This window comes from Nicrophorus vespilloides, unplaced genomic scaffold, assembly GCF_001412225.1.
Source record: "Nicrophorus vespilloides isolate i.1.1-1 unplaced genomic scaffold, Nicve_v1.0, whole genome shotgun sequence".
Classification (NCBI taxonomy): domain Eukaryota; kingdom Metazoa; phylum Arthropoda; class Insecta; order Coleoptera; family Silphidae; genus Nicrophorus; species Nicrophorus vespilloides.
The window spans coordinates 116,239-142,837 of NW_017099969.1; the positions used below are offsets into that span (position 1 = coordinate 116,239).

General features: G+C 36.0%; 5 protein-coding genes across 6 annotated transcripts; 2 read left to right on the plus strand and 3 right to left on the minus strand.

The window, feature by feature from the left end:
- The first annotated feature begins 138 nt into the window (after positions 1-138).
- Positions 139-4,255, plus strand: LOC108566385 (exportin-2). Its single transcript, XM_017926237.1, has 17 exons — positions 139-223; positions 289-434; positions 494-686; positions 752-897; positions 960-1,160; positions 1,217-1,384; positions 1,444-1,573; positions 1,628-1,791; positions 1,849-2,038; positions 2,094-2,292; positions 2,351-2,454; positions 2,513-2,669; positions 2,729-3,026; positions 3,083-3,180; positions 3,240-3,407; positions 3,464-3,626; positions 3,774-4,255. Exons 1-17 carry the CDS (start codon positions 139-141, stop codon positions 4,071-4,073), a joined length of 2,910 nt encoding a protein of 969 aa, XP_017781726.1. The 3' UTR covers positions 4,074-4,255.
- On the minus strand, positions 4,256-8,220 carry LOC108566386 (probable 2-oxoglutarate dehydrogenase E1 component DHKTD1 homolog, mitochondrial). Its single transcript, XM_017926238.1, has 17 exons — positions 7,847-8,220; positions 7,669-7,792; positions 7,439-7,607; positions 7,164-7,383; positions 6,943-7,104; positions 6,486-6,889; positions 6,271-6,428; positions 6,081-6,216; positions 5,891-6,022; positions 5,715-5,835; positions 5,500-5,639; positions 5,283-5,439; positions 5,025-5,227; positions 4,844-4,964; positions 4,599-4,787; positions 4,457-4,542; positions 4,256-4,397 (listed from the first exon to the last, which is right to left on the minus strand). Exons 1-17 carry the CDS (start codon positions 7,956-7,958, stop codon positions 4,287-4,289), a joined length of 2,745 nt encoding a protein of 914 aa, XP_017781727.1. The 5' UTR covers positions 7,959-8,220; the 3' UTR covers positions 4,256-4,286.
- Positions 8,221-8,858: 638 nt separating this feature from the next.
- LOC108566390 (facilitated trehalose transporter Tret1-like) lies at positions 8,859-11,158 on the plus strand. The gene is made up of 4 exons (XM_017926244.1): positions 8,859-9,532; positions 9,579-9,714; positions 9,763-10,100; positions 10,166-11,158. The coding sequence occupies exons 1-4, from the start codon at positions 9,485-9,487 to the stop codon at positions 11,141-11,143; spliced, it is 1,500 nt and encodes a 499-aa protein (XP_017781733.1). The 5' UTR covers positions 8,859-9,484; the 3' UTR covers positions 11,144-11,158.
- Positions 11,155-21,194, minus strand: LOC108566389 (probable cation-transporting ATPase 13A3). 2 transcript variants are annotated; one of them, XM_017926242.1, is made up of 13 exons: positions 20,717-21,194; positions 15,698-15,959; positions 14,869-15,036; positions 14,705-14,810; positions 14,486-14,642; positions 14,023-14,423; positions 13,845-13,964; positions 13,405-13,787; positions 13,143-13,331; positions 12,608-13,088; positions 12,412-12,551; positions 12,149-12,353; positions 11,155-12,083 (listed from the first exon to the last, which is right to left on the minus strand). In XM_017926242.1, exons 2-13 carry the CDS (start codon positions 15,749-15,751, stop codon positions 11,194-11,196), a joined length of 3,294 nt encoding a protein of 1,097 aa, XP_017781731.1. In that variant the 5' UTR covers positions 15,752-15,959; positions 20,717-21,194; the 3' UTR covers positions 11,155-11,193. The 2 variants fall into 2 exon arrangements, with proteins under 2 accessions (XP_017781731.1, XP_017781732.1); XM_017926243.1 differs by lacking the exon at positions 20,717-21,194 and adding an exon at positions 16,059-16,143.
- Positions 21,195-22,732: 1,538 nt separating this feature from the next.
- On the minus strand, positions 22,733-25,744 carry LOC108566372 (membrane metallo-endopeptidase-like 1). The gene is made up of 13 exons (XM_017926219.1): positions 25,648-25,744; positions 25,432-25,593; positions 25,089-25,372; positions 24,795-25,034; positions 24,648-24,743; positions 24,335-24,591; positions 24,169-24,280; positions 23,835-24,115; positions 23,720-23,778; positions 23,619-23,667; positions 23,370-23,568; positions 23,163-23,318; positions 22,733-23,099 (listed from the first exon to the last, which is right to left on the minus strand). Exons 1-13 carry the CDS (start codon positions 25,721-25,723, stop codon positions 22,926-22,928), a joined length of 2,145 nt encoding a protein of 714 aa, XP_017781708.1. The 5' UTR covers positions 25,724-25,744; the 3' UTR covers positions 22,733-22,925.
- Positions 25,745-26,599: the final 855 nt, after the last annotated feature.

Genomic DNA, 26,599 nt, shown 5'->3' on the forward strand with positions numbered 1-26,599 from the left:
CACCTAATTCAACAAAGACGTAACCGACTCCATTCAAAAATCGGTGTCTTGTCTAGTTTAGGGTTATTTCCAAGTTGTACTTCGAATGAGAAAAGGTTTCGAATTGAACAGCAGTTGATATACAAGAATTTTGCCATAATGGATGTGTCTGATGAAAATTTGGTAACCCTTAGCCAGTACTTGCAACAAACCTTGAATCCTGATGTTAATGTCAGGAGACCAGGCACGTATTTTCTTTACCCATTTCTTATAAATTTATTAACACTTGATTCTGATTCATTCATACAGCTGAGAAGTTTTTGGAGGGAATTGAAATCAACAGGAATTATTCACTGCTCCTGTTGCATTTGATCCACAAGCCTGAGGTTGATATGACAATAAGAGTAGCCGGTGCAGTTGCATTCAAGAATTTCATCAAAAGGAATTGGAGTGTTGTCAGTACAATTCAATTAACTAAATTGAAAGAAATTAATTGTTATTTTCTATCTTTTAGGAAGATGACCAACCGGATAGGATCCATGAGAGTGATAGGTCCCAAATTAAAGCACTGATTGTAACATTGATGTTGTCATCACCTGAATCCATACAGAAACAGTTGAGTGATGCAATTAGTATAATTGGAAAAACTGACTTCCCATTGAAATGGCCAGAACTGATTACGCAAATGGTTGAGAAGTTCTCTACTGGTATTAAAAATACTTACATTTTTCTAAAGAAATATTAGATTCAATTTGAAAATTATTTATTTCAGGTGACTTCAATGTAATAAATGGTGTACTCAGAACAGCACATTCATTGTTCAAGAAATACAGATATGAATTCAAATCAAATGAGCTGTGGTCTGAAATTAAACATGTTCTTGAAAAGTTGGCACAGCCTCTCACAGATCTTTTAGTGGTATTATTTATTTTTTTTCTTCTTCTAAAACTTATATTTTATATTACACATTTCAATTTCAGGCTACAATGAATTTAACTCAAACGCACGCTAAAGATGAGAACGCTTTGAAAGTAATCTACAATTCACTGATGCTTGTGTGTAAAGTGTTTTACTCATTGAATTTCCAAGATTTGCCTGAATTCTTTGAGGATAACATGGGGATTTGGATGAACAATTTCCATACTCTTTTAACAGCTGAAGTTAAATGCTTGGAGACTTCAGTAAGTTTTGTATAGTCTGTAGTAAAATAGATATTAACTTATTTTATTTCTTACAGGATAGTGAAGAATCTGGCGTTATGCAGCAATTAAAATCACAGGTTTGCGATAATATTGCGTTGTACGCACAGAAATACGATGAGGAGTTTCAACCTTATCTTCAGCAATTCGTAACAGATATTTGGTCTTTATTAGTGTCCACCGGTTTGGAGCCTAAATTTGATTTGGTAAATCCAATGCGATTTTTTGAAAGTAGAGCAGGATTTAATCGTTGCTTTTATTATAGCTGGTTTCAAATGCTTTGCAATTCCTGTCTTCCGTAGCGGATCGTAATCACAATCGGTATTTGTTCGAGGCTGCTAATGTGTTGAACAGCATCTGCGAGAAAGTCATCATACCTAACATGCAATTCAGAGGTACTTAATCAATGTTACTTTGGTACTTTTAATGCTAATTGCGTTTTTCTTCAGAGTCTGATAAGGAGTTGTTCGAGGATAACCCTGAGGAATATACGCGGAGAGACATCGAAGGGTCCGATATCGATACGAGAAGAAGGGCTGCTTGCGATTTGGTGAATACTCTCAGTCAGAATTTTGAAGAAAGTATTATAAATATTTTCGGGAGTTATCTGCAAGTGAGTGTTAATTATAACTGTGAGTTTAGTGCAATTAATTGATGCCTATTTCTGCAGGTCATGATGAAACAATACGCTGAGAATCCTCAACAAAATTGGCGCAGCAAAGATGCAGCCATCTATTTGGTAATCTCTATGGTAAGCCGAGGATCAACGCAAAAGCATGGAGTGACGAAGAGCAGCCAGTTCGTGTCCGTGCCGCAATTCTGTCAGGAGCATATCCTCATGGAATTAGAAAGGCCAGATGGTAAGTTGTGAAAATATAATTTATTTATCCGAGTTTTAATTGTATAATTTTGCAGTCAATGATATGCCTGTATTGAAAGCCGATGCCATCAAATACGTGATGACGTTCCGATCGATTCTGCCTAAGGAGATCGTTGTTGGTACTTTACCGCAACTCGTGAGACATATTCCTTCAGAGAGTGCTGTTATCCATACGTATGCCGCTTGCGCTATAGAAAAAATATTGATGATGCGCAACAGCACCAATAACGCAATGTGAGTTTTACAGATGAGAAGTATATTATTTTTTATAATTTAAAATGTTATGTTTCAGCGTGACCGGCGATGATTTGGGTCCGCTTTCTGGAGAGCTGCTCTCCAACCTATTTGCAGTATTGGATAGGCCTGTATCCGAGGAGAACGAATACGTAATGAAAGGTAAATTTAACGCGATTTTTGTATTGTTTGAAACATTTTAATATTCCGTTCTTTTCAGCAATAATGCGCTCATTCTCGACTCTGCAAAATAAGGTTATTCCTTACTTGGCATCAATTTTACCGAAGCTCACCGAAAAACTGCAAGCCGTGTGCAAGAATCCCTCGAAACCGCACTTCAATCACTATCTGTTCGAAACCTTTTCTTTGGCCATTAAGTGAGTTTTATTAGTGAAGCGCGTTTAGCAATAAAACTTAAATTGCGTTCATTTTCCAGGATCGTTTGCGCCAGTAATCCTGGCGCGGTGAAATCTTTTGAGGACGTTCTCTTCCCTATATTTCAAGGAATCTTGCAGCAAGATATACAAGAATTCATTCCGTACGTGTTTCAATTACTGTCTATGCTGATGGAGATGACCCCGCCTGGATCAATCCCTGAACCGTACATGCAACTTCTTCCGTGCCTCTTGGCTCCTGTCCTGTGGGAGAGACCTGCAAATATCAGTCCGCTGGTTCGACTGCTGTGCGCTTACTCCATGCAAGCCGCTCCACAAATCGTCGCTCAAGACAAATTGGTAAAGTCTTCGTGATTCAAACTTCCATTTTAGTTATTTAATTATATTGTTTTTAGGGAGGATTCTTGGGTGTTTTCCAGAAGTTGATTGCGTCTAAATCAAACGATCACGAGGGTTTCCACTTGATGCAACACATGATCCAACATTTCCCAACGTAATATTTCCCTTTTTGCTTAACTTAACAATTTGTTAACTTTTTTGTAATTTTTTCAGAGAGGCATTGACGCCGTTCCATAAGCAGATCTTCTTTTTGCTGTTCCAACGTCTTTCGTCCAGCAAAACCACGAAATACGTGATCGGTTTGATCGTATTCTTCTCGATGTACGCTGTTAAATATTCACCCAATGATTTGGTTTCTACAATCGATGGAATTCAAGCGCAGTATGTTGTTGGTTTTGTAAATCGTTTAAGTTTGTATTAATCTACGTTTTCTTTAGGATGTTCGGTATGGTTTTGGAAAAATTGTTGATCGCTGAAATGCAGAAAATATCGGGCATCGTCGAAAGGAAGATCGTTGCTTGTGGTGTGACGAAATTGCTCTGCGAATGCCCAGAAATGTACACGGGGACTTACCAAAAGTATTGGACTGCATTGTTGCAGGTAATGTTTTCTTTTCTGTTTCAGTTGTTTAATCTTGGAAAAAAAAGTGTTATAGTTCTATAGTGAAAATATTTACTTTTCTAAATAGTTTTAGTACATTTTACTTATTTTACTAGTTTACTTATTGTTTGCATAATTAAATTTCAGGCTCTGCTGTGCTTCTTTGAGATGCCACGAGACGAGACGACCTTCCCCGATGATCATTTCGTAGAGATCGACGACACGCCCAGCTTCCAAACAACCAGTGCAAAGCTGAATTTCGCCAACGCCGCCAAATCTGACCCTCTGCAGGCCATCAGCGAGCCGAGGCAATTCTTGGCGCAGAGTTTGGCCACGTTGGGATCATCCCAACCCGGCCGTCTGCCCACCTACGTCAACTCGATCAACTCTGAAGCATTGAAAATCCTGCAAGGATATCTGAGCAAGTTTGGAGTTCAGATTGTTTAATGACTCTAATGTTAAGTTTTAAATATTATCGTTACACTATATCTCAATACGCAAACACAAGCGCGCGCGTACTCAATTCATTGCTATAATAACAAAATAGGTATATTATTTTTTTAATTGTCTAAGTTATGTGTAGTAAACACATGTTTATCTTCGATTTAAATAAAACAAGTTTTTGAATATTTTCTTAAAAATTTAAACAGCTTTCGCTCTTTATTGATCGACCGAGAAAGGTTCAGTGATGACGTAAGATGCTTGCTCCTGATGCCATTTACCAACTCCGACTGCTGGAGCAGGAAGAGTTTCTCGACCCACGTATTTCACCTGCAATTGAATTACTTAAATTATATAAACAAATTGATTTGATAATTAATAAAACTTGCCTTCTTTCCAACGAGATTCTCGAACCTCGGTTTTAGGTACGTCCATGCTCCCATATTGCGCGGTTCCTCTTGACTCCAAATGAACTCTGAAACAACAACAATTTAATTGTTTTCTTTTAACTAGTTGATAAATTGAATTTACCATTTGCGTTCTTGTATTTCGCCAACTCCTGTTGCAACTCCGACGTTGGGAACGGACAGAAGCTCTCCAATCGGATAATGGCAGTGTCTTTTACTTTGAGATTCTCTTTGCTTTCCATCAAGGAATAGTAATGTTTTCCGGATGCGATTATCACTTTGTTCACTTTATGTGGTTCCGTTGTGATATCACCTAAATCAAAAAAATAATCAATGGAATAAGTAAATTTATATGATATTTGCATTTACCTAAAACAGGTTGGAAGGAAGTGCCTTCCGTCATTTCAGAGTAACTTGATGTAGCAGCCGAGAGCCTCAACAAAGTCTTCGGCGCGATTACAATCAGCGGTTTCCTGTAATTCCTGAGCATCTGCAATTAAAATTTACAACATTATTTAAAAAAATCCACGATTTACTCAATCATTTTTACCTGTCTTCTCAATAGATGGAAGTATTGTGCGGGCGTGCTCGGCTGGCAGACCTGCATGTTGACGTCGTCTCCGTCGGGTTTGTCCTCTTTGGAATCTGTGAGCTGCAGGAACCTCTCGATCCTAGCAGAACTATGTTCCGGTCCTGCGCCGTCGTAGCCGTGCGGCAGCAGGATGGTCAAACCGGAACTCCACAACCATTTGCCTTCAAGTTGATTGTATTAGTTTAGCAAAGAATTTAACGTAATTCTTTAACTTACATTCACCGGTCGACAAGAAAGTGTCGAAGATGATTTGAGCGCCGTTGAAGAAATCCCCGAACTGCGCTTCCCATATTATCAAATTATTTGGATTATCGACGCTCATTCCGTACTCGTATCCTAAAACAGCTTCCTCCGACAAAATGCTGTTAGCAACCTGAAATAAAAAGGTTTAAATTAATCTACACGAGGAATATTTGCAAATTAATCTAATTACCTCCAAGAAAGCGTTTTGGTTTTCGTGTAACGAATTCAGAGGGATGTAAATGTTGTTCGTTTCTTGATCGACGAGCATCGCGTGTCTATGTGAAAAAGTTCCTCTACCCACGTCCTGACCGCTAATCCTAACATTGTAACCTGTTGATTATTTCATATTAGTTTTCTAATTCATAAATTTCAATACGAAGTAACGTTGTAAAAATAAAGGTAAACCTTGGTAAAGCAATGAACCGAACGCCATAGCTTCGGCTGTGGCCCAATCGATCTTCTGACCATTCTGCACCTTGGTCAATCTAGCGTTGACGTAATTCTTTTGGAGATGCGGATGTATGTTCTAGAAAAAGGAATAATTAATAACTTAATTTTAACATTAGTATTTTGGAACTTACGAAATGCTGAGGATACGTCACGGATTTGGTACCTATGTATTGCAGAAGATCTTCACTGATACCCGTATCCCAGGTGGTTACCACATGCTGCGCTTGCGAGAATCCAGTCCATTGTTTCTGGAAACTCGGATCCTGCGAAATTACAAATAATTAATAATAATACCAATTTTTCACCGTTGCAATTTTTTACTTCGGGTTCATAATTGTCGACAGCTTTCAGATGCGAGTTCAGCCATGCATTGTAATCCGTCACCTGTTTATCAACCTCATCTTTGGTAATCACCGATTCTTCGATGAGCTTGTCCATATACTTATCCGGCACTGTTCTGAAACAGCTCAAATGATTACCTCTGTAAAAATCGTTTCTTGGGATGTTTTACCTTCGTTTATTGATAATTTGATAGAGGCTTGGATTTGTGAATGTTGGATCATCAAGTTCATTGTGACCCCACTGTCTGTAGCAGTTCATATCGATGAAAATGTCTTTGCGGAATTTCCTTTGGTATTCGAAGGCCACGCGAGTAGCTTTAGCTACCATCTGAGTAGATTAAAGCTTTAAATTGTTGCTACAAATTAAATTTTGTATTTCTTATACCTCGGGATAATCTCCGTTAACGTGGATCACCGGAGCTGAAATGATTTTCGCCAAGTCTGAGGAATACCTGGAGGATCTTCCTCTGGCTGCGGGAGTGGTGAAACCCAGCTGATTGTTAACCACAAGATGTATGGAGCCTCCGATTTCGAAGTGCGGAGCTCCGGAAATCGCCAAACATTCCTGATTTATTCCTTGACCAGCTAACGCGGCATCACCGTGCACCTGAATGTTAACAAACTTTTCTCCCATTTCGCCGTTTCCAGAATAATGACCGGCTTTGGTGCACAGATGCTTGGATCTGGTCTTGCCCATGGACACAGCATTGACAGCCTCCAAATGCGACGGATTGTATAATAAACTAATGTGTAATTGCTTATTGTCCACGTTCAAATCGGTCGAGGAAACTTAAAATGAAATATTATCAACTGTTGGTTAATTTTTAATTTCAAATTCTTACTGCAATGACTGAGGACGTCACCAGTCGCTTGGTATTTGTCTGGAAAGTCGGGCATTCCACGAAGTTTCGCAAACATCTTGACAGGAGAAAAATTGAGCATTCCTGTAAGAAGATTGAGTCTTCCCCTGTGCGGCATAGCCAAAATGATCTGTTCTAAACCATCTGCAAAATAATAGACTCGTTAAAGATATTAATTTCTTAAGAGCGAAGCTGTAACCAACCGTTAGCGGAGAGCTGGAAGAATTCGCTGAAGAAAGCCATCATGCTTTCAGCGCCTTCACCTCCGTACCGCTTAACGCCTGTGAATTTGTTTGCCAAAAACCGATCGAAGTTTTGCGATTTCAACACCTCCGCTCCGATCCGCCTCTTATCTTCATCGCTCAGCGTTTCGTGCGAGATCTCCTCCAAACGTTGCGAAAACCATTCGATTTCCTCTTCACTCTGACAACGCGAAATTTGTAACAGATTCATGAAACACATTTGTTAAGCAAATTACCTCCAGATGTACGAACTCTGCGCTGATCTTCCTTCCGTACGCCTCACGCAAGAACTCGACGGCCTCCGTGACGGTTCCATCCCTTTTACCGCACCTTATAATACCTTCGTAATTAACGATATCGTTGCTTTCGAAGCCGTAACGCTGCGGATCCAGTTCAGGTTGAATACTGCGAATTTTGAAAGTTTCAATGAACCTGCGGGTCGTGACCTTAAGTCCTTGAAGCATACCTTAAGTTTTTGGTGAAAGCAACCGGATTGATGTCCGCCGTCTTGTGAGCGTGCTGCCTGTACGCTTCGACCAACCTGTAGAAATTGGCGTTCTCCGATCGACGTTTTAACACATCCTGAGGAACTGAAGAACACAATCATAATCATACATTACAATTTCTTAATCATTTACGCTTACCGATGGTATTCTTTCTTGCGTTGGGTTTGTAACCGAACACTCCATCGCTGTGGTAGGTCCTTCTGAGGAGGTTCAGCGGATTCCTCGAGTTGCCGCAAAGTTTCGAGTACATCGTTTCCACTTAAGTTTTTAATACTAGCATAGTAAGATCCGATTTAATCAACACTAATGAACTGATTGAACCCAGTACATGTTGACCTCTACTATATGTTTATCAAAATCAAACACACACACATCTATACACATATGTAAACATGCATGTGACGCTTAGATTCTTATCTCTGGATTGTTACATAAAAAAAAAATTAACAAATAACCAACATATGCACATGGATTTTTGCGAGCAGTAATGTAATGTTAAGAGATGGCAGAAACGTATACATATTTATAGATAATTCAAGGACGTGCACTGCCTGTATCCACGGTGAATGACTCATGCTTATGGATACTCTGCATTTAAATAAAAACACCTTTAATTGATAGTAATAATTATATCAAACAAAATTGAATGGTCCATTTAATTAATTTTCATTATCGTAATTATTATTAAGGTCTAATTTAGTAAAGAAACATTGAATATGTAATGTTAAGATAATTTGGAAACTTTCAAGTTTTAATTGCGAAGAGAGGACACCTTACATAAGGTGGAAGATGTCTCAAAGCATCCAAAAGCGCTTGTGTCTGATGGAAGATTGTTTTATCATGATTCCTCGCTACTTTAGACACTCCTACTTTAAGCACTTCTACTTATACTGCCATCTTTACATAAGTCTCATTTATTCCTCCTATCTACATAGTTTTATAGATTACGCTACAACTCCTGGCAACTTTTTTTTATAATTTATTTTTCTCCCTAAGCTCAACCTAATCTAACATAAGAATAGAACATGGAAATACATTTATATCTATATTCCTAATTTATAGTTTTTAGTTCTATATAATTCAAAAGATAAATTGTAAATGTTGTATCTATTGAAAATTTTATTAATCTCATTTATCGTAAAGTGTCGTAAAGATTGACAAAACCATTATTACATTTACTTTTAGCTTTGTATATGATATCAGCTCAGTAACAAATGCAATAAAAAAAAATTCTCTGCGTTTCGAAATCTCTTTTTATCAGACTTCCAGCAACCTGTATAAATTACCATTCTCTGTGTTGTTGTAAGGTCACACATTCCGAGAATCTGCAGAACGCACCATCATCGTAATTTAACTTATGCAGTAAACATATAAAAAAAAGTTAAAACATTGAACACGAAATCAGTTCAGGAATAAACAATTTCCCTGCGTCGAACGTTTCGAAATCTCCCGTTATCAGACTTGCACAGTCGTCTTTTTTACTCAATCCAGATTTAGTATTATTATGATTATTAATAAAGCACTTGAAAATTTCAGATAATTTTACGAAACTCAGATTTACATTAACAATGTTAACCGAACCATGCGACTGTGATAGTCGCAATCAGGAACGCGATTTGCATTCAGTTTCTTAAACACGAATTCTAATACTTTTTTTTTTGAAAATTAGAAAGAAAGGTTTTTTAAATTTATGCGCGTTACTTCAACATGACCGCGCCTTAATTAAATAAATGTATTAATCGAAATATGCAATAATTGGATTAATTTGTAACAGAAATGGAGGTGGAAAATGTTGTGATGCAGGAGAGATCCACGAAGAAACAAGTAAGTCGTAAACAAAACAATATTTATGTGGACTAACGATTTGCAGATTTTGTTAGCTTTCATCGCTTATTTCACAACGATTGCGCCTGGAATGAGCATAGGTTTCTCGGCTGTAGCGTTGCCATCTCTTCAAAGTGATTCGAATCCAAATAAATTGAGTTTGAGCGAAGCTTCTTGGTTTGGTGAGGATTGGAATACATCTTTGCAATTAATCATTCAATTTTTTTTAGCAAGCATTGTTTCGGTCGCAACGCCTGTAGGATGCTTCATTTCTGGTCCTATCTCCGATCGTTACGGAAGGAAAACCATTCTTCTACTAATAAACATTATAACGTTCTTGGGATGGATTCTGATCGCGTTCGCTTACGATAGAACCGACAACCAGTACGTTATATTATTAGCAGGAAGGATATTGACAGGTCTTTCTACAGGTCTTTCGAGCATGCCTGCTACGGTGTACGTCGCCGAAATTTCATGTCCTAAATGGAGAGGTATCTTAACTACAGCCAGTTCGATCGCTTTCGCTTCAGCGATCTTAATCGTCTACATCCTAGGTTTCATATTCCAGGCAAGTGATTCTATTAATAGCAAAGAAAAAGTAATTTTATTGTTGTATTTTTATTTTCACTACAGGAAGAATGGTGTAAAATTTGCTTGATCACAGCAGTTCTTCCATGCGTTTCGATGTTTCTCTCCGTGCAATATTTACCTGAATCGCCTACGTGGCTTGTGTCCAAGAGTCGCATAAAAGAGGCCACGGATAATCTTAAAAGCATTTGGGATTTCGCGGATTTGACTGAAGGGATACACGAGGAAATCGAGAAGATGGTTAAGAATCGCGATGCCACCAAAATCGGGTTGGCTGGTAGCAAAAGGACGTTAAAATCGATAATTATGAAGAAGATTGGTTACTTCAAGCGACCTTCTTGTTACAAACCGTTTTTTATAGTACTGATGTATTTCTTCTTTCAACAATTCAGCGGTACTTTGGTGATCGTTTTCTATGCTTTGGACATTGTGAAACAAGCTGGAGTTACTGTTCATCCGTACATTCTCATCTGCTGCATAGCTTTGACTAGGTTCATAGGCTCAATACTGGTGACTTGCTTCTCAAGGAACTTTGGTAGACGACCACCCTCGATACTCTCAGGTATTGGAATGACCGTGTGCATGGCACTGTTATGCTTTTACCTGAACTACGACTTTTCTGATAAATGGAATTGGATGCCCGTCTTCTGCTTGATAGCGTACTTCTTTACAAGCACCTTGGGTTTCATGTCGATTCCTTTCGCTATGTCCGCGGAATGCTTCCCAACGAAAATAAGAGGAACATCGACTGGATTGATCACTTGCTTCGCCTACATTTTCAACTTCATCATCGTGAAGAGTTATCCGTGGATGATGGAGGAGTTTAAACCGATCGGCGTGTTCTTATTTTATGGTGTGATTGCTCTTATCGGGACGGTATTCCTTTACAAATACCTTCCCGAGACGAAAGGGAAAACTTTGGCGGAAATCGAGGAGTTCTTTGGTGGGAAACCAAAGGCTAGACCTCCGATTGTCTTGAGAGGAGTGGTGAACGAAAAGGAAGCCGTTAAAATGTTGCAGTAACGGGAATTTACTCAATAAGAACAATGTATTTATAACAAAAACAAAATAATTTAATTGATATATGCAACGTTGTCAATTCCATTCACGACCTTCACTTTGCCACTATCCCTAAGATTCAGCTTCTTACCTAAGATGTAATCGCAAAGAAAGTCTTCGATTACGTAGGCGGAGAAGAAATGCGCTACGGCTAGAAGTAGGACCATCATTTTTCCATCAGATTCTGGTGGGATCTTCATCTCGAAGAGCGTTAGCATCCATTGAGCTGGATCGTAAATGATATAAATGCAAAGGCTTGTGACGAGGATCAGCGACAAACTGAACCAATAATTCGTGTAGATCGGCTTCCTATATGGCGAACCTTTTGAGAATACTACAGCTAATGTTATGTACTGGAAGGCGCTGGTAGCAAACACGGCGTAGTTCTCGTAACTCGTGTAAATATTCGTGTTTGGTATGAAATCGAACGGCTCGAACCAATCGTATGTCTGTATGAGATGATAAGCCGCCACTTGGAAGGCGACGACGTTTAATACTTGCAGGATGAGCGAAATCAATGGAATCGCACTGAGGAGGGACGTCATCGGCGGCACGTTCCATAATCCTTTCTCGTACGCTCCGGTATTACCAAAAACAGCGCTCAGTACGAGTATGATGCAAACGTCAATGTAGAGAAACTGGATGGACGTTAGGTTCGAGTCTATGCCGTAGAGGATGATGACCGAAAGGAATTCGGTCATGCTATACGCAACCATAAACTTGAAGATGCCGAAACTCGTGACCAGAGCCGCTCTACCCTGCTTGATAATCTCCGGCACACAAGAAATGTTCGCGTTCTTCGAGGTGAATGGTGAGGCCACGCTGGACTCGGCATCCGATAAGGAGATTCCCACGTGCGCCGCCTTCAAAGCGCCGCAATCATTGGTACCATCACCGCACATAGCTTAAAACATAAACAAAATTAACACATCAAAATACAATGAAATAAATCAATCACGAAACACTCACAGACATAGTAACCCAAATTTTGCAGTTCCTCAATCAACTGCTGCTTCTGATCGCTAGACATTCGAGCGAAAACTATACCGTTGCTTATGAAACTCGCTACATGATTCGGGAAATGTTCTCTAATCAATTTCCAATTGTTACCAGTTATAGCAAACTGAATCTTCCTATTCTCCTCCATATTTAAAATACACATTTCTTGGGAAACCTACAACAAAAAAGTTTAGGTAATTTTTTTCTAAATCAAATCAATTTGATTACATTACATTAATTTGATCACTGGTCAGCCGCAACTTATATTCTTCGTTTTTCGCTGGAGCAATCACTTCCACGTCAACGACAGTAGTTCCGAGCTCGCAAATGCCGCATTCTTTAGCCACACTCAACGCAGTTTGCATGTTATCACCTAAATGAAACAAATTTAAAATAAAATTCCCTTATTAATTAAAAATTCAAAATTACCAGTTATCATGACTACTTTAATATCGGCGTTCCGTAAAACGCTGATAATATCTGCCGTTTCCGGTTTGAGTTTATTCTCAAGAACAATCAGCCCTAAGAACGTCATGTCGCATTCAAACTGGTCCCTTTTCATCTGCTGCAATTCTTCGCAACTCATCGACGGCAAATGTTTGAATGCCATCGCTATAACTCTGTACCCTTGCACCGTGTACGATTTTAACTTGGAGCTCAAGTTTTCCGGAATGGTGTTGAAATCACATAAAGAGGCGACCATTTCTGGTGAACCTTTACAGAACAAGACGAATTCATCGTCTATTAAACCGACGACGCTCATACGCTGCAGCTTCGAGGAGAATTGGTTTTGGTGGATCAACTTAATTTGAACGTCTCCGAAAGCGGGTTTAAGTACCGTGTGAATTTGGTGGCCTAAGGCGATCATCTTCTTAGGCTGTTCCAAAACCCAACCGGTAGACTCGAACATCTGAAACAATAAATTGAATTTAAATGTGATAAGTTTGATTGTAGATTTTTTTACTTTGGTGTCGAGAGGATCGCCTTCTAATTTATTTTTGATTAAGGCTAGGGATTGGCAGGAAGCCATTCCTTGTAATAACGGCGAGCTATTTGATAAATTGGTGATGTCCTTCATTGGACTTAGGAACTTTCCGTTTTCTATGGGGACTACTCCCCACATATCCAGCCCGTCCTCCGTTAAAGTTCCAGTCTATAAATAAAAAAAGTAATTATGTGATTAATTAACTAAATTACTTGCGACATTGATAATAGCAATAATTCACCTTATCGAAGCAAACGCAATTTATAGAACCGGAAACGTTGATGACTCTCGAGTTCATACAGAAAATATCCTTTTTCTTCAACCTATTGAGAGCGAACAGTTTACCGACGGTCATGGCCGCTGGTAGAGCAGGCGGAAGAACTATGGTGATGGTGTCCAAAGCTTTAATGATTATATCGGTCACGGCTATGTTACGTGTGCTTTTAGAGATCACCGTGTAAATAACACCGATCACGGATATCGCTGCAAGTATCAGAATGTACTTGTAACTGTCCTGATCGAATTTAAAATCTGCAGGCGGCGGATACATAATGCTGCGCACCAATTGCCCTTTGCAGGTCAGAAAACCAGTCCTGAGGACAACAGCTAATACTGGAGAGTCTCCTAAAAAGATGCAAAATTAATATAAAAAGTTGGTTTACGATGAGTTCTTTGAAATACCCAATTGCCGAGTTTGTATCACTTGCGTGCCGCAATAAAGCACGTGATCTTCGTCATTTTTAATGCTGAACGTTTCGGAAGTGTTTGGCAGTGATGTTTTCACGACCGGCACGGATTCGCCTGAAATATGATTAATTTATTTATCTATTTTTATGATCATTAAAAGCAAAATGTATACCAGTTAACATGCTTTCGTTGACAACGCAACTGCCGTTCAGAAGGGTTGCGTCGCAATGCATGGTGCATCCATGCGGAGGAACAACAATCATATCACCCGGTACCAATTCGGTGGTCGGAACGTCGTAGTAGAAACCATTTTTGAGAATCGAGACGGTGTCAGTCATGTGCAAGGTGCCTCTTAATCTCGATTGGTTCTTTCGTGTTTGTATAACGGATGAGCCAATACCTATGACGGACATCAAAACAATGGCGATTCCGTAATAGTAGTACTCTTCGGCCAACCAGACTATCAAACTGAAGACTTGGAAAATGTAGAAGGGCGTCAGAGCTTCGAGCACGAACAGCGAGAAAACGCTGTCCAGTGGCACGTCGATCTCATTAGCACCGTAAATCACGCTCCTGAAACAAACAAAAATTAAACAATTGATTCAAAGCCGCTATCGAAAAGCGTTGTTCGGAACCTTGAGATCTGATCTTGAACCCTGAGCGGGATGAGCGTGTGGAAAGCGCTCCTCGCAATACCTGTCTCCAATCCGCACAGTTTCAAGAAACCCTGCTCCTCATCGTGAAAGACGTACCTCGTCCTCTTGCAATCGAAAATCTTAGCATCTCGATTTTCTAATTAAAAAAAAACATAATTACATAAACAATCACATCAAATTAATCGATTTAAATTCTACCTTTTTTGCTGCCGTTGCTCAAGTAATACGTCAAGTCGTAATCGTAGCTCCTCAACGATTTGATTTCCTCCACGAAATAGGACTTCCATTTACCTTTGTAATCCTCCTAAAAAATCAAGCGCTTAAATTTTAAAAACAAAAATGAAAATAAGAAGGAAGCTTACTATTATCAAAATCTTTTCCGCTTCCGTCAATCGGCAAACCTCGTGCGTGCTAATTAACCTTAGCCTCGGATACCAATGGAAGAACAACCTCAGCAGTCCGCCGGTTAATAAATAGCAAAGATAAATTAGGAATGTTTTCGATTTGTTCTTCTTGTAACCTCGAATTTCCTAGCAAAACAAAAGAAACAAAAACAAGTATTTATATGTATAAAAAAAAGTCTAAACTTAATGTAAATCTAAGAAGCCATTATTTAAATTAATTAGATACAGAAAAAAAACAATATAGAAAAAGTCACAACTTGATTTTGAATGAAATTAAATAATTAGTGGAAGTGTACAATAAATAAATGCAAAATTTACAGTTGATTGAAGGTGAAAGTCATAATTTGACGTTAGAATGAAATAAGCGACGTTTGATGATTGATCGGTCATTATCTGTGAGTTTAAATATGTTTTAATTAAATACACATAAATAGAAACTTCTGTAGTTACTTGAAAGTAAAAGTCAGAATTAAAACATACTTGTTAAATAAATAGACACAAATTAAAAACATATCTGAAGGTAAAAGTCAGAATTTGATATATGTCAAAGATACCTTAATACTGAATTTATTTAGGCTATGAATTAATTGTACATTTTTAATTGACAATCACGTAACAATAACTTTCTGACAACTTAAAACCAAGTTTTGTTTTTTTTTTTATGATAGTTTGTGACTCCTCCTACGGACGTTTTAACCAATTGAAAGTGAATCTGATCAAATGAAATTGAAGCACGCCTCGAAAACAAAATTTCAAAAAAAAAACAAAACAAATAAGAATACGTTACCATTTGATCCTCTTGTCCGAAATTAATAAAAGTAGGCTTCGAAGTCGAATCCATGTCGATGCAATAGAATGGTTAGAAGGAATGTCACTAAAGTTGATGGAAATTTGAAATGAGAAAGTTACTCAGCACTGGTCGTTAGCCGGACGCGACCCGCAATATTTTGGCGTCATCTGAACATCGTTCTTCTCAAACACTTTATCAGCGCGGCACGTAATTGTTTTTAAATTTCGTAACGAGATTCCTCGCCTAATCACTCCTGGATCTGAAAGAGACCAGCAAAAACAAAAATGATATATAGAAGACTGCCACACTCCAAGTTGGATCTGTCTGTGCTTCCGTGTGTATAATCATATATACATACACACATTCACGGTGTGGGGGAGAGAATCAACATCAATGTCAAATAATAATTGGAAAAAATAAAAGTTTACACACACTCACATACACATAGGAATAATAAAAATAACGCACGAGAAGGTCACGAGAATAAATTATGTAACTGCTGCCTAGACAAGCACTGCACATTATCTGGCGGTGGCCCTTAATTGCGGATTGGCAACGATCGTCCGATCACGTTGCATCCATTCAAAATAAAATTAGTCATCAAACAAAAACTTAATTATAAATTTCAAAAATTTAATAATAATGGAAACGATCGAAAACCTACGCAAACGTTGACGTCAACTGAATATTTAAGTTATCAATTGTATTCGAAATAATTTGTGTCTTGTTTTTTTTTAGAAGGTGTAAAATAGTTTGGGTTTGCGATTAGCGAAAAGAAAATTGCACTTATTTCCTTTGCAAATATTATTGCTTTTTCTGCTGGAAAACAAAACAAAGCCAACTATAAATTGATGAGTGATTGCATTCGGTTTACCATTCGTTAGCGACGCGTCCCATTTAGTAAATCAGATTTGTGGTTTTTGCCTTAACAAAAAGTGCATTTTCTCAACGTTAAATAACCGTTCTTTATCCAATTCTCAAGTAATGCAATATGTAATAAATAATTTACGGGTGAGCTCAACATTAAAAACTATGTAAAATAATTAGTGTATTATTATATTTTAGATGAAAAATTATTTAGTGATTTTCTCAGAATCTATAATAGATAGAATGGATCCAAAAGTTGCATATGAAAGTTGGATATTTAGGAAATGTAACTTGTATTCAAATACTGTTGCTGTCATCCATGTGGCTGTATTGTATATTTTAAAAAATTAACAATTCAAGTGCAAAATTCGCTCATATTGATTGAAATACATGTGCATTAATAAAGTGCATCAAATAAAAGCAAAACTTTATCATTGAATGTTGAGGACGCACGCAATCGCAATTGCATCATATCGATTGTCTCGTTCCGTGCAATTTTACTAAATACACGAGGATTCCGCTAAATGTAATAATAATTGACGTACGAAAAAAAAAACAAAAACAAAAGATATAGTTTATTATGTTTTGATCATAAAGACAAGATACCAATGAACTATAAGCGTTTTGTTTGCTTTAAAACGACATGCAAATAAATTGCGGAATTAAAAAATACGCTTTTTACAATTTGTGCAATAAACGTTTATTGTTGAGTTTTAATCTGTTTTGTGCGATGCAATTTGATGTTTAAATATACAATTGTTTATATCGATGTTATAAATATAGAAAATTGCGAATGTGGGATGTTAATGTTTCTAACAATTACGAAATCAAACTTTGAGTATGAAAACAATTCTTTTTATAAAATAAGAAGAAAGTTTAAGAATTTTTTTTGAAAGTATTTGAAAAATTTAATAATTTAAATGTACATTGAGGCGATAAAGTTTATTGTCTTCGCATTGTTTATTTATGACAATAAACAATGCGAAATCCTCTTAACAATTAATAGTAAATACACATTGATAAGCAAGAAAATTACTTCTGAGAAACAATCATAAATGTAATCGAGGTTGCGTTTTGATTAATCTTCTCTTACCGACGGACAACACATAATTATTATGCTCCACTACACTTATATAAACGTAATAACTGTTAACTTACATCATTATCTAAGCACACAAATGAAACCTTGCGGTAATAAAAGAGGTTTTTTTTTGTTCGCTCTCAATTATCCATGTAATTAAACAATCTTTTCTCAACCCTTTTAAATTATTTTATTAAAAATTAATATACACATTGTTTGTATATATATATAAAATATAAATATACAGTGAAACCTCGCTTAACGAGCAAAATGAATTGTAAGAAAAATGACTCGCATAACGAGTGACGATGAGAAGAGAAGTCCAGGATTTCACACATTTTTAAAACTTGTGTACACATATTATGTGTATTTGTCAATATGTTTCAATATACGAGTAAAAATCCGGAAATTTTAGAACGGATTAAATTTGTTAAGCGAGGTTCCACTATGTATTATACAGTCCATGTGATTTAGAAAAAAAAATCGAAAAATTTTAATTACATAATTTATCAATAGTTTCAACGTAATTTTATATTATGTGGAAATGAAAACATTTCTAAGAAAATTTCGCAATTTAAAAAAAACCCAACTTATTTTTATTGTTGATACATGTTGCATTGATTGATTTTCCATTTGAAGAATGCAAAATTGATTAATTTACCTGCAAACGTGTTGACCTTTGATTTGAATAATAGATTGAATAATGATTGATGTTAATATTATCGAAACTAAATCGATTAATAAAAAAAACATTGTTTAATCATGTAAGTGGATAATTGTAAAAATTATCGATCAATAAAAAAATGTAATTCATAAATTATCAGACAACGCACGAAACTTTTATTTATGCAAGTAATTTGTAAATTTTGATTTCAGTTAAGATATAAACTTATTATTCCGGTGAATAGAATAGTAATGAACTTCTTAAAAATGCAGATATTACAATTACTTTTCCATGAACAGAATTAATGCAATCTTAATAGAAATTGAACAGAATTTCAAGGTCGAAGATTCTTCGTCAGTTACTCGACTTTAGTATACATTGGATATTAGAGTATATTGAGAATAGTTTTTTTTTTAATTCCAAAATATATTTTACATTGTACTAACTTTTTAACACCTCAAGTGTGACATTATATATAATTTAATTAACTTTGCATTTCGGAGAAATAAAGTTACATATAGTTTTTTTTAAAGAAATCTTTAAATTTCTTGACCTTATTTTGATGGTTTGTTGTTGTTTTTGCCGTATGTTAATATTGAACATTAACATTTATTTTGTGCATAAATAGAGATAAAAAACATACAAAAATACATGCTAAAAAGTAGAGGAAATAAGGGAATTTGTACTTATAAATAACGTAATGAAAAATGCACTTTACTTGATAGATTATAAAAGTTAAGTATTTTTTGACAGCAATGTTATATGGATGAGTGCCATCATTTACATAATATTGACAGCTAATAAAACATAAGCACTGTATGACAAGGTTGGTTACTATCAACTTGTTATTATTGAAAGCTTTCAATATTTATACATTGTTTGACAATGACCCAATGAATGATGTACTTAATATAATCAACGTTTCTCAAGGATTGTAAAGAGATTGTTATCTACCTAATATTGACAGGTTTCATAAGTTAAGCAACGTTTGACAATGATAGTACAGAGGGTACAAAATTTTGACAGTTAAGTGACATATGTCACTTTGAAGTATGTCAACTTGGATCAAATTGTATAGAACTTTAGTACTTTCTAACGTGATTTAATAAACAATCAAATCTTCAAATTACTGAAATTGACATAAAACATACGTTTTGAGAAAAAAAAATCAGCTGCTATTACAATTTAGTAAATTACACACAATAATTCAATGAATGATGTGCTTAATATAATCAACGTTTTACAAGGATTGTAAAGAGATTGTTATTTACCTAATATTGACAGGTTTAATAAGTTAAGCAACGTTTGACAATGATAGTACAATAATGGGTACAAAATATTGACAGTTTACGAAAGTTAAGTGACATATGTCACTTTGAAGTATGTCAACTTGGATCAAATTGTATAGAACTTTAGTACTTTCTAACGTGATTTAATAAACAATCAAATCATAAAATTACTGAAACTGACATAAAACATACGTTTTGAGAAAACTAAAATCAGCTGCTATTACAATTTAGCAATTTACACACAATAATTCAATGAATGATGTACTTAATATAATCAACGTTTCACAAGGATTGTAAAGAAATTGTTATCTACCTAATATTGACAGGTTTCATAAGTTAAGCAACGTTTGATAATAATAGTACAATAATGGGTACAAAATATTGACAGTTTACGAAAGTTAAGTGACATATGTCACTTTGAACTATGACAACTTGGATCTAATTGTATAGAACTTTAGTACTTTCTAACGTGATTTAATAAACAATCAAATCATAAAATTGACATAAAACATACGTTTTGAGAAAATAAAATAAAAATCAGCTGCTATTACAATTTAGCAATTTGCACACAATAATTCAACTTTCTAAAACTAGATACTTCAGATGTTATTACCCTAATAGATTCATATTGAAACAAATAAAATGCGAATGAATTAAGAAAACAAATTGTTATTGAAACAGCATAACAATTTCATAAGATACTTAAATTATGTCATTTTATAAATAGACTGGTGCAATAATGAAGAAGTAATTGGAAACGAATTTGTAGTGTTAAAACCGGTTTTAATGAAATGTTCAGAAATTTCCGAATTACGGCAATCGTTAATCCAAACAATTACAACTTTAAACCAAAGTTCCTTTCAATCTGGGAATGCGTTATCAACGTAAAAATACGAAATGTTGGTTTGAAGAAAAAAATATGAACGACATTTTAAAAGCTATTCCCATTCCCGTTATCATTTAGTTTAAAGCAAATTGCGAAAATAACTTTAACGTGGTATAGATAATGAGGAAAATTACAGGAAAAGTAATTACAATTATGATGTCGATTGAACGTTAACCGTGGAAACTGGTTACAGAAAAAAATATATTTTAATTTGCACTTGTTCACTCACCTTATTTTTCCTTTTTTATTGTCCTTTTCGATGCGGAAAGGTGAAGATGAGGGAAAAAATAAGCACTGATAAATTGAGGTGTATTTCGTTTGTTTGTGGCGATGTTAGATCGCGTTTCAATTTCGTTCAGAGCTAAAACGGTAATGAATGTTCATAATTATCGCATGGAAATACCGCACGTCGTTCGTCGCGCACCTCACGCTTTTTTTCCACCGCCCGTTCGCAAGTTTATACTTTTTTCCACGTTCATTTCTTCAATTACGTACGCGATTCTCGTCTGCAATAAAGAGTGTGTTTTATCATTGGAGAAGCAGAAGTCTTGCGATAGCGACGGTCCGCTTCTAACAAGACCAACCTTCGTTCGATCCACCAACCAAAATACAAAAATCCAAAACAAAACAAAGATGAGAGAAGAAATAAAAAAAAATGCAAGGGAAGCATATGGTATTAAAGTGAGAGAGGAAGAGTCAACCAAAATAGAAAAAAATGAGAGGAAGAATAAGAGAAGGAGAGAGAGAGAGAGAGAGAAAAATAAAAATGCAAGGGGAAACACACAGGTGAAAAGAGAGGCGAAAGATTGGGTACGAAGAACTTGGGACCAGGTAAATAAAACCACCCAAAAACTGACTTTCGATTCGTTCGAAAACAACAAAACACCTGGGAAGGTTCAAAAAACTCTTGCGATTCGAGCTATAAACCCACAAGAAAAAAAATAACAATCAAGTGAAGTACAAATTGTTTGGAATCAAAGTAGGAAGAGTAAACGCGCGGATTTCGCGGTTCGTAAACCTCGTGGACTTGAAACACATTCGGATATAATGATAAATAATTATCCCTGCGTCTCTCTTCCGATCACCTCAAAGTCCATTCGACCAAGCCGTATCGATGTGTTTGTGTGTGTGTGTACATATATAATGCATGTGCCAATAATACAAGTTTCTCTTGCACGTTGCAACGCCGATTACGTAACGACGGTAATTATAATTTCGTACCAATCGCAAATAGAAAGAAGAGGGAAAAAAAATAACATCCTCGTCATAGGAGACAGACATTCGCACGTTTCCGAACAGAAGCATGACGCAACTTATCGAAATTTACCATCCAAAAGATACAAAAAAAAAGAAGGTTTATTTTGAGGAAACGACTTTTGTCGCTCCTCGATGATAGAAAGCAAGTGTTAAATGCACTGTCCATTCAATATTTAGCTTTCAATATTTTCGCACTTTCCTTAAGACTCGTTCAGCGTTCATTGAGTTTAAAATCTAATAATTTATAGATGGAATGCAAATGCAAACTACTGCACTAACACGGACAAGATAAAATAAAGTGATGACTTTCAAAACAAAATACTTGAATAAAGAAACCATCACAGTGTATTAGATTACATACATTTATTGTTTATTTCATGAAGAATTTAATCAAATTAGACTTAATTTCACAAAATAATTAACTTTTAAAACTCATGAATATTATTTACTGAAGTGAAAAACTTGAAGACTTGAGAAATCATGTAAATAACTTTAAGATATCAAAATACAAAAAACATTAGAATATATTAGATTACATAAATTTTCTTCAAATTGCTACTTTTCTTGATTTCAAAACAGAAATATAAGTTTAACAAGTACAAATTTCCAATTCATGAATACATAATGCAAATAGAATGGATATTATTTAGTAGAGTAAGAATCTTTGAGACTACTTAAATTCATATTGATCAATAATTGAATTGAATTCTACTTACATGAATGATAACTCTTGATGTAAACTAAAAGAAAATAGTATTTTTGTTTTGTAATATATTTAAAAACTTTTTTTTATGTATAAAAAATAAACTGAAATCCAAGTACACATAAGACCACAATAGAATTTAGTAAAAGGCGCAAATAGTTGCTTTTCAAAGAGCTAATAGATAATGTTTTATTCTGATCATACTAAGATGAAAGGTAATAAACTTAAATTATTGGATATAAAAGAGGATTAGAACTTAATAGATTAAATACATTATAGACTATTCAAAAAAAAAATGTACTAAAACACTCACCGAATCAACGCAAAAATACCTGCCGAAACTCATATTATATATATAATTTTTTTTATTATTGCAAGTTCTCGAAACACATATTTTCTCTGAATCGAATTGGCTACAAATGGAGGAAGCGAATATTGACTAACTGTACGTAGGAGATTAGCGTGTCCCAGAAGCTTATCACCAAAGGAGACACTTATCTTGGCCATTCATGTTGCTCCCAACGGGACAATTGAAGGCCTCCGCGAATTCGGGCATGTTGGACACCGAACCCATGACCCTGTACCTACTCGGAGCGTAAGCTGTACCGTGCATCTTGGACAAATAATAATCAGTCTCAGTGGTGCACCACATCTATAATAAGTTAAAAAATAAATGAGGACGTTTCTTAAGTGAATCTCAAATAGAAAAAATTACAGTTCCGAATCCGACGAAGAACAGCTGCTCGGCCGTGTAATCCTTCACCGACAACAAAGGATTCACCCTTCTGGAAAGCTTCTGAAGAGCCTTGAAAGCCGCCCTTAGCCCACCGTTATCCGCAATGTTTTCGTTAAGACTCTCATTCCCATCAACCTGAAACTCTAAACTCAATACCTACAGATATTAAACTTTTAAACCCATTACATATTTATCAATTTCCGGGATGTAATAACTGTTGTATTGTTGTTTGAAGCATTCAGCGTTATCGTTGAAAGCATTTTCCGTTTCCTTCGTCCACCAATTACCGATGGAACCTTCGTTGGTGTAAAGTTTTCCGGTGTTATCGAAGCCGTGCGTGATCTCGTGCCCGATCACAGCTCCGATTCTCCCATAATCCAAAACGCTGCAAATAATCATATGAATCAGCAATCATAATCTTCGTAATCGTCTCACCTAATTTCACCAGCGAAGAAGACCGGATTGAGGACGCTCACCGGAAACACTAAACATTAAAAAAATAATCAATCTCAATCAATAAATCAATGGTAACTCACGTATTCTGTTGTTGGCTCTGTTGTAAAACGCGTTCACAGTCAACGGCGACATATTCCATCTATATTAACAATACAATTAATTTTAAACTTTAAACTTTAATGATGTAATAATTACATTTCGCGATCTTTTTTCGATCCGAGAAGCTTCATGTTGTTGGCCTGCTCGAAAGCGCGCAATCTTTGAGAGTTACCAAAGTGATCGCAAGAGCAAACCCTCAAGTTCTCGTACTGCTCGTTGAGCAAATCAATTTGGTACGCGTAATCCGGGTATCCCAAAAGCGTGATTATATTGTTCGCCTTATCTTTAGCTTTTTCTCTTGAAGCCTCGTCCATCCATTCGGCCTCATCCAGAATATCCTGGAAAGCCGCTTGCAAATCCGAAATCATATCTGAAGCCTAAAACAAACAAAACGAAATCATGAACAATCCAATTTAATTGATTGATTTACGTTTTGCAATTTGTTGTTGTTGAAATGGTACTTCTGGTATTCGTAGGTAACTGCGACGCTTAAACCCAAATCGGATGGGTAACCTAAAGTCTTCCTCAGACAATATTCTTTCCTACAAATAAAATGCAATCAATAATTGTAATTTATTAATTTTACTGTTAATTACCTGTTGTAAACTGTGTATCCTTGCTTCTTGTAGAATTCCTCGAACAATTGCCGTACGCTGGAGCCACTGTCGGGAGCCATGTACGTTAAAATCCTAGCAACAACGAAATTTTTGATTGTTTTAGCTGGACTGTTGTTGTATAGGTTGATCATGCCGTGAATCATGGGCATTGCGTTTGATTGGAAGATTTTCATGTCTCCGGTCACCTTAACTCCTGAATATTTGAACGCATGATTAAAATATTCCAACCAATCCAACTGCAATAATTCTAATTTATAAGTACTGAAAATAATTAACGAAAGGAATTTGTTACTCCTTCAGCGCCTAAATGGATATTGGTCCAATTTTGAAGTTGATTTATTGTGGCTTCGTTCGGTATAGTTGAAATGTTGGGATTTACTGGATTATCCTAAAATTTATTGAATTATTGTAAATATTTTGGTTATACTAAGAGACTTACGCTTTGTTTCATGACTTCGCGCATAAACAGAAAAGTATCGCTGTTGTCTTCTACAATCTCTTCGTGTCTTTTACCGTGCTCCTTCAACATTAACGCCATTTTATCTAGGAAGATCAAGAAAGGACCTCTCTCTGATTTGCTGCGTTTCGTCCTTTTCTCCTCTTTCAAGTAACTCAACTCGTCAAACTCCATTTGCCATCTGATGCTCGGCTCTGGATTTGTTAGAGGATCTCTTGAAATCTTTTCAATAACATCGTTTACTAAATAATCACTGTCCTTGTTATGATCACTTACGTAAAGGACGTTGCCTGTTTTATTGAAGTTCGATGGAATCACGTTGAAATCGAAGAAAAGCGGAACACCGTATTCGGCGACAAAATCGCCGATCTGCGACCACGATAATTTTTCCTCTTGGAAATCTTCAGAAGCAGTTGGCCAACCTCCTAAGTAATCCAAAGCTTTTTTCATCGGCGATATCAGATGATCCTCGAACTCTTCGTTGACGCAAGCCGAGTAAAACGCTTTGGACTTCCTCAGAGCCGTCGGCTCATCAGGGTCGCGTTTTGATTCCAAAATTGCTAAAAAAAATAAACACAGAGATAGAAACTTTGCACTTCTCGAATAAAGCACGATTTACTTTTAGCCAAATTGTGGATGTCGTCTTGGAGGATGGTGAAGTGATCCCAGCTGTAAGCATTTTCCGGAATTGGGTGGACTTCGTTGAATTTACCGCAAGTGAAGGCGTAGAAGTCGTCGCAAGGATTGACGCTCTTATCCAGATACCTCAGCTCTGGAATATCTGCAAAACCGATCGATCAAATACGTAAACTTTTGGTATTTCTCCAGTTTCTACCATTTTCAACGTATTGGCGATGAGCCCGGCCCAAAGAGAGGGCCAAGCATCCCAAAATCACCGACGATATTCGCATAACTTCTCACCGGTCGGACGAAATTTAGTTTTCTCGCGAATTCGTAGTTTGTGTATAAAACTTCGCAATGTCTCGCGTTTCCTTTTGATACACGGACCCGAAAGATAAGAGTTCGCTTATCTCATTATTATTAAGTATTATTAGATTATCGTTGTTCTTTGAATCAAGATTCGATGCCGATAAATAGTTTAATTGGAGTGATGCAGCAGTGTTTGTCGATGATTTCGTACACATCGGGAAATCTTGTTTGGAGAGGAAAAAAATATCTTAATAATAATAATGTAACTCGTACGAAGATTTTTTTTTTGTTATTCACCTGTATTTGTAAAGGCAATACAATTAATTGAGGATTATAGGATTTTCTTAATCTGATCAAGATAAAATACGATTTCTGTTTCTCATGTATTTGCTCATTACTACTCATTGTTTGCAATAGTTAATCCCATGGTTATCAGCTTTGATTTTTTTTTACACGTCTGACGATGGATAACCAATTGCAGCTTAGCACATTCAATGAGTAACATTGTTTTTACTAATAATTGTCACAATCATTTATTACTAAAAAATTACATTTACAAAATATTGTAAAACTCTGCAGTTCTGTTTTATATTTACATTAATTATATACTAATAAACAACAGATTAATTAACAAATATTATTAGTCTTTTTAATAATTACAAGAAATATGACTCACTTATAATAGCAACAAAAAACTATAGGTTTCTCGGTTAAAATCCAAAAAAAAACTCAAATTGTGATTACGATTTCGGAAATTAAAGAAATTTATTTAAATTTTAAAACAAAAACAGAATTATTTTATGGTTTAAATATCAATAATAATAGAACAAAATAAGAGTCTTTAATGTATTCTACAA

Bases quoted from the DNA above. Each gene is read 5' to 3' on its own strand.
- LOC108566385 (XM_017926237.1), top strand. From the start codon at position 139: ATGGATGTGTCTGATGAAAATTTGGTAACCCTTAGCCAGTACTTGCAA. The intron at 3,027-3,082 runs GTAAAGTCTTCG...TATTGTTTTTAG, and splicing joins TCGTCGCTCAAGACAAATTG to GGAGGATTCTTGGGTGTTTT. The intron at 3,181-3,239 runs GTAATATTTCCC...TAATTTTTTCAG, and splicing joins ATGATCCAACATTTCCCAAC to AGAGGCATTGACGCCGTTCC.
- LOC108566386 (XM_017926238.1), bottom strand. From the start codon at position 7,958: ATGTACTCGAAACTTTGCGGCAACTCGAGGAATCCGCTGAACCTCCTC. The intron at 6,217-6,270 runs GTAAAACATCCC...GAGCTGTTTCAG, and splicing joins CAAATTATCAATAAACGAAG to AACAGTGCCGGATAAGTATA. The intron at 5,640-5,714 runs GTTTACCTTTAT...AATAATCAACAG, and splicing joins CGGTTCATTGCTTTACCAAG to GTTACAATGTTAGGATTAGC.
- LOC108566390 (XM_017926244.1), top strand. From the start codon at position 9,485: ATGGAGGTGGAAAATGTTGTGATGCAGGAGAGATCCACGAAGAAACAA. The intron at 9,533-9,578 runs GTAAGTCGTAAA...AACGATTTGCAG, and splicing joins AGAGATCCACGAAGAAACAA to ATTTTGTTAGCTTTCATCGC. The intron at 9,715-9,762 runs GTGAGGATTGGA...AATTTTTTTTAG, and splicing joins GAGCGAAGCTTCTTGGTTTG to CAAGCATTGTTTCGGTCGCA.
- LOC108566389 (XM_017926242.1), bottom strand. From the start codon at position 15,751: ATGGATTCGACTTCGAAGCCTACTTTTATTAATTTCGGACAAGAGGAT. The intron at 15,037-15,697 runs GTAACGTATTCT...TTGTTTTGCTAG, and splicing joins TCGGACAAGAGGATCAAATG to GAAATTCGAGGTTACAAGAA. The intron at 13,965-14,022 runs GTATACATTTTG...ATCATATTTCAG, and splicing joins CAACGAAAGCATGTTAACTG to GCGAATCCGTGCCGGTCGTG.
- LOC108566372 (XM_017926219.1), bottom strand. From the start codon at position 25,723: ATGCGAATATCGTCGGTGATTTTGGGATGCTTGGCCCTCTCTTTGGGC. The intron at 24,744-24,794 runs GTAAGTCTCTTA...AATAAATTTTAG, and splicing joins GCGAAGTCATGAAACAAAGC to GATAATCCAGTAAATCCCAA. The intron at 23,779-23,834 runs GTAATTATTACA...TTGTTAATATAG, and splicing joins TCGAAAAAAGATCGCGAAAT to ATGGAATATGTCGCCGTTGA.